Source organism: Nannospalax galili, unplaced genomic scaffold (genome assembly GCF_000622305.1).
Source record: "Nannospalax galili isolate Female #2095 unplaced genomic scaffold, S.galili_v1.0 scaffold109, whole genome shotgun sequence".
NCBI classification, from domain to species: Eukaryota; Metazoa; Chordata; class Mammalia; order Rodentia; family Spalacidae; genus Nannospalax; species Nannospalax galili.
The window spans coordinates 5,211,107-5,217,652 of NW_008360315.1; the positions used below are offsets into that span (position 1 = coordinate 5,211,107).

At 39.2% G+C, this 6,546-nt stretch overlaps 1 protein-coding gene across 1 annotated transcript in view; it reads right to left on the reverse strand.

Moving 5' to 3' along the window:
• Cpe (carboxypeptidase E) overlaps positions 1 to 6,546 on the reverse strand; it is a 127,255-nt gene that overhangs the window by 4,855 nt on the left and 115,854 nt on the right. Inside the window, exons 6-7 of the mRNA XM_008824952.3 lie at positions 4,275 to 4,414; positions 942 to 1,041 (exon numbers count right to left, since the gene is read on the reverse strand). Of these exons, the coding sequence (XP_008823174.1) occupies positions 942 to 1,041; positions 4,275 to 4,414 (240 nt within the window). The remainder of the gene's footprint in view (positions 1 to 941; positions 1,042 to 4,274; positions 4,415 to 6,546) is intronic.

Here is a 6,546-nt window from a genome sequence, read left to right on the forward strand (position 1 = left end):
CATAATTCCCTATTCTGTTTCTCTCTCTCTCTCCCCTCCTCCTCCTCCTCTCCTCCCTCCCTCCCTCCCTCCCTCCATTTCTGCATTTCCAGGACAACACACTTCACAACACACTTCATGCTAGTTCCTTCTTATGCCCAAGCCTCAAAAGGTCAGGGTCTCCTAGAATCTAGGCCTTGAGTTTCATTCTTTCCTATGAGTTGCTCTCTACATTCGAGCTTCCTCAGCTTTTCACCTCATGGACTGCAGAGAAAATAGTATTTCTGAGGCCCTCTAGGATAAGAGAGAGAACAGGGTTCCTGTGACCAGAGGGTTCCAGTACTTGGCTATCTGGGCACAGGTTCTGAAATGTTCGTTAGGAAAGCACAGTGAGACTTGGTGGAATGGTGATAAATATTTGCTGAATGAATAAATGGAGTTTTAGAGGACAATTTTTACAGGTGAAGCAAAGCTACAAATAAAGAAGGCAAAAAGGAGGTAAGGATATAGACTACTTTAGAAAATAAGGGTTAACTATGAGGTCTACCAACAGTAAAAACTATGCCTAGAAAAATGTTACTGTTGAGGAATTCCAATAAGTGATGTAACCATGAGCTAAACAGAAATATTTAAGCACAAGCACAAGCGTGCACGCATACACACACACACACACACACACACACACACACACACACAACATTGCACCCTTTGTTTCAACAACTGGAGTGGACCACACCATTTCCCCACTGCAGGGTGAGACAGGTAGGGAAAGGGCGCCACCTGCTGGTCCCGGATTTCTACACTCAGCAGACGTCCTCAATCAAATTTAACCTAGATGGAATTTGGAGGCCTAAACAGTATAGAAGGGAGACATTTTACTGGTGTGCTTAGATCAGTATAAGAAGTACAATTATGCTAATTAGTGATTATATTCGTGTTCACACAAGGCAAAGAACACCCACCCGAAGTGACATCATGGTCTATTCCATCCACAGAGATGGTGGCATTGGCAATTGGGTTTCCCTGAAGGTCCCGGACAAACCCTTTAACTCCGCGGTGTATCTGTGAAGGTCAAGAATATCCAACACGTTCATAATAGAAATGGCTGTAGGTATGTTTAACATCAAGTATCTCCTTATTTTCTAGCAATATTTTATTGGTCCACATTAAGGTTCAAAACATCCTAACCACCAGTGAATTTGTGTGCATTCTTTTCTGGGCTTTTTTTTCTCAAACAAATGAGAAGTAACCTTCTGAAAATCAATGTCATGTTCTGAGTCAGAGAAGGATTTTGAAGGACATTCTGAATAACGGAAAAGACTGTCACATTTGCAAAGTTTTGGTCTCGGCACATTTCAGTAGTCCCTCCCTTATGGATGTGGTCACCTGTGCACACCCTTTTACAGCACTTTTCTTTAACAAGAATATGAGAGCCTATTAAGACTAGGTCATCTGGATGAAAAGATGTAAGCTGTGCCTGCTGTTGCATTAAGCTCATTAATAATACATTTTGACTGTAGAGGCATGAAAGATCAGTGAACTTCATGACTGAAATTGAATTTTCTGGAGCTTGAAATGTATTAATAGCTCAATTGGTAGAATGCTTGTCCAGCATGAAGTTCTAGATTCAGTCACAAACTCTGGACAAACTGGGCGTAGTGGCATATATCTGTAATCCCAATGGGAGAGAGGTGGAGGCAGGAGGATCAGTTCAAGGTCTCCTTAGCAACACAGTGAATTCAAAAAAACAACCTAGGATACATGAGACCGACACTGTCTCATAAACAGAAAAAAAGGGGGACAGAAAGAGAGAGAGAGAGAGAGAGAGAGAGAGAGAGAGAGAGAGAAGTCCTTTTGCTACTGAGAACACTTAAATATTTTCCTACAGAGCATGGAATAAATCTCAGGCATCCCTTTTAATCCCTTTTATCATCAAAGAATAAAGCTGATAGTTATGCAATACCTTATCAGTGAGATGCCCCTGATTATTGGTAATAATTTTTGCATTATTTTTCAATCTCTAAAACTCTATAAAAATAGTATGTACATGTATTCTCTAAGGAAAATTTATAAAGGTATTTTTTAAAGCTGGATGTTGTCAGAAATAATGAATGATCATTTTAAAGGCAACTAGTTTAGTAGAAAGAGAATAAATACATCTTGATCTTTTTTGTTTAGGACTTAGTAAGTCTCAGCTTTCTGCTTATGAACTAACCAACCAAAATTGAAGGGTTGAAAACTATTCATTGGCAGCAAGGAACGTGAAAAGTTAGCTTTCTGAATGCAAAGGTGAGGGAGTAGAAGAGGACACAGGGAGAGCTCAGAACAGAAAACCAAGGACACATTGCTAATTTGTCATTTCATAACTGAAGCTGAGGTTTTGGATGAGGACTGATGAACAAAATTCAAAACAACCCTATCTTGTAAAATTCACCCGCAAGCACTTCATTTATCCCAAGATACTATAATCATGATACTACCAATATTTTTATAAAGCTTCAAGAAATGAAAATTTTCAATTTCCCTACCATTGAAAAATATGTCAAACAATCACCACAAAAAATGAGATTTGTCTTTATTAAGTACAAATATGCTGAGTTAAAGTTCACAACTTTTTCTGCCTCTACCACTCAAGAACTTAGAGTACACGTAGTTAAACACTTAAATAAGTAAATGTCGAGTTATTCTTTTCTTTATTCTTTTTTCTGATGTGGCAACTTTGCTGTTTGAAAAATTCCACTGAAACAACAAATTTCAGAAGAAATGTCACAAGCAGTCAGGAATCTATATTGGAAAACTCTGTTACTTCAAGGCTTTGCGAAGGAAATCACAGAAGCTCAAATTCCATTAGTGGCTTGTTTCTCCTGTGGTAACCTCTCTCCAGACTTCAGAACATTTCCATTTCAACCAGGTTAAAAAACAAGCAGAAGAGTCTCTGGGATTGCTAAGATCTATTTGTATCAGTTGCCTTTAAAGTCTTGTTAAAACTTGGTTGTGGTAATGACTTTTACATTATGGACATACTCTGGACTTTTACCTAACCTTGCAAACCGAAAAGTTATTGTTTGTAATGTACATAAGCTCACTGAGCTCTGTGCTCCTTCTGTGACCTGGTCACATGGCCTTAATGTCTCAAGACTCTTCCTTGCCCTCCATCCAAACAGCAAATAAATGTATGTATGTATGCTTTACATATCAAGGCATCAAAGTGTTGCAAACTGCTTTTTTCATTGAAAACAATGAGGGAAATTGAGAACCAGCTGTAATTGTGCATGTGGTCAAAGTCTAGGGATCCAAGAGCAAAATTCTTTTCTGAAAAGGTAAAAGTGGGTCTGGCTTTTACTGCCTCACTTCCTGCTGGATGTACTATTTCAATAAGAATAGTAAAGCCCTTGCTTGAGAGCAAAGTTCCAAGAGAAATTTGAAGTAACATGTTCTCAGCAGTCAAGGTCCACTCTTGGCTTTAAAACAGAGTTCAGCCTAGCTTTTAAAAACATCACCATAATGTGGCATAACACCTCACTTAGTGTCACCCACAGAACTTGCTGATGGGAGATACTGGGCTCCTTCACTGTAGAAAGTGTAAGTCCAGGGCAGGAAATTCCTTTTCTAACAAGATCCTTAGATGGTTTTGATACAGGTGCTCCAGGAACTGCTCTGAGAAATTCTCTGAGATTTAGACTATTCCACTGAATAGAGCAAACCTTCCTAGCAAACCATTTGCTCTAATTAACTTTACAATTCTAGTCCTGAAAACATCTCTTTAAAACTCTGCAAGAGATGTCCTCTCCACCAATTATAGAATTAGACCTAACCACTTATTTGCCATGAAGTAGAACCTATGTTAAGTCATGCTGAGATTTCAGGCAGGTGTTCAATCCCTAGTCAGTACAATTGTCAAGAAAACATTTACAGTGGAGGACTGGTCTTTTCTAAGCCTTTGATTCTAAAACTGAAGTATTCTATGATGCAGGCTGCCTATGCTCTTGTGATAAAGGCCTCTTACTACTTATACATAGCTTGCAAAACACCACTGATGCCAGATCAAAGCAAATCCTCCTCCAAAGTCACCTGAAACAGCACCATATACCTTCACTCCTCCCCTAATTTCGCTCCTACCATCAGACAATTTAGACCTGTGCCCACCCAGTGCAGTCTAACTAAAACATTACTGGCATCCATTTCTGGAATCTTCTTTCAGGCTCAGATGGAATCCCCTGGATGGAACTCCTTTTATGAGTCTTATACAACAGGTAAAGACTGCTAAATCACTTGATACTGGATAATGTATTTACCTGCTCAAGGTAGCTAATGAGAGAGTTTTTGTTATCCTCCCAGTAGCTTTTGAGAGTCTCTTCAGGTGGGAACTTCTCACAGCTAAGCTCCACGGTGATCTCAAAACAGTTACTGCTCAGGTAATTGAAGTCTTGCATTCCTGCCAAAGCACCAAATGGAACATCAATATACACACACAGTGGATAAGCCATTCTACTAAACTGGGAGGTTAAGTAAGAGGCAGACCAAACAGTATGTTGAGGAAGCCTGTGGGAAACCATAGGGAAATTGCCTCCCATAGAGCAGAAAATGTTCTTGGGAAATTCTTGTCTTAAAATCACGAACTCGTCTGTCTTAAACAATCATCTAACTCCATGCACACATGTTGTCAGGTGGGAGTAAAAGCAGGTGCTGTTGACATTCCACGTTGCTAGAACAGGCTTCAAGGAAGGCAAGGTGAAAGCCTAGATCCCTCCTGACCTATTAAATGTATTTCTCAGTAAGCTACCTTTCTATGAGGGCAGAACTGGGAGAGTCTAGTGCAATGACCTAACATGCTATTCTTTTGTAAATCTAATCAACACCAGAGTGTCTTTCTGAGGAGCTAGGACTCCTAATTATATACCATTTATTAACTCTATAAATATGGAGTATCTACTTTTTATTAGATATAATGTTAATAATAGTGAAAACTAGACCGGAGAGAAGATTCCATACCCAGAACAATTTCAATTGAATCCCATTCAGACTCACTGTGGATGCTATTAATGCCCACCAGACTGCTTCCATGGAGCCAGGGCACCCACCTTCAAATGACCAAAGTTTGACTGCTAAGAGTTCATAATTGCTCCCACTTTCCTGGATAATTGCTGATAGGAACCACAGAGCTTGGGAGCTTAAATCTTCAATCCCTCTTGGAAAACCAGACCTAATGGAAACACTCAAGATGGTCCTCTTGCCTAAAGGAAAGATCACCTGGCCTGTGGTTTATAATCTGGACCCTTTACCCAGTGATCCAGGCAAGGCTAGATATTCTATGAGACCACATCCTGGCTCAGCTCTATCCTTTTGCCTACCATCTTTTCCTACAGGGTTTTCATAAAGAGCTCTCCCTCAGTAAGTTACAAACAGCCAAATCACTCTCTCAGGCTCTGCACCTGGAAAACTTGTCCTAAGACACTGGTTTTATTCACTATGTAGAGAGTGTGATGCTTAGTTTTAAATGTCAGTTCAGTACAACCTAGAATCATTTGAGAAGAGAGCCTCAACTGAGAGATTATCTAGGTCACATTGCCTATGGGTATGTCTGTGGGGGGTTGTCTTGACCGTTAATTGATGTGGGAAGACCCAACCTATTGTGGGCAGCACCGTTCCCTAGACAGGGGATCTGAGTTATAAGAAATAGGAGAGAGCTAAGTGAAAGCAAGCACCCAGCATGGCTCTCTCTCTGTTCTTGACTGATGATGCTTTAAGTTCTTGCCTTGACTTTCCCACAAAAATAACTGCAACCTGGAATTATAAGCCAAAATTAATTGATGTGGGAAGACCCAACCTATTGTGGGCAGCACCATTCCCTAGACAGAGGATCTGAGTTATAAGAAATAGGAGAGAGCTAAGTGAAAGCAAGCACCCAGCATGGCTCTCTCTCTGTTCTTGACTGATGATGCTTTAAGTTCTTGCCTTGACTTTCCCACAAAAATAACTGCAACCTGGAATTATAAGCCAAATAAACTCTTTTTTGCCCTAAGTTGCTTTTGAGCAGGGTATTTGTCACAGCAATAGAAAGAAAACTAGGGAAAGAGAGTTAAGAACCTTCAAAGCATTCTTGATTGTTTACTATGGAATGTAATTTTGACTAAGATTAATACTATTGCTATGATTACTACTATCATATCAGCATTTGATAATACATATTACTTCATATTATGCAGATAACATACTATTCAGAAAATCAGATTCAAAGGAATCACTCAAGTTTTTTTTAACAAATATAAAATTGCTTTCTAACATCAAATGAAATAGGTATAGATGTATAATTACTTTCCATTTGATGTATTTGCTATACTCTAAATCCTAAATCTTACATAGAGCATATTTCTCAACTCATAGGGGGAAAAGTACTAGATCTGACCTGTCCAAATATAGAATATAAGTAAAAACAAAAGAAACAGGTGCTATAGAAAAACATAAAGAATATTTTCTCAGGGTATAATGAAACAAAAATTAAGCATATCTGCCTGAATAAAATCAATCTCTCTCTCTCTCTCTCTCTCTCTCTCTCTCTCTCTCTCT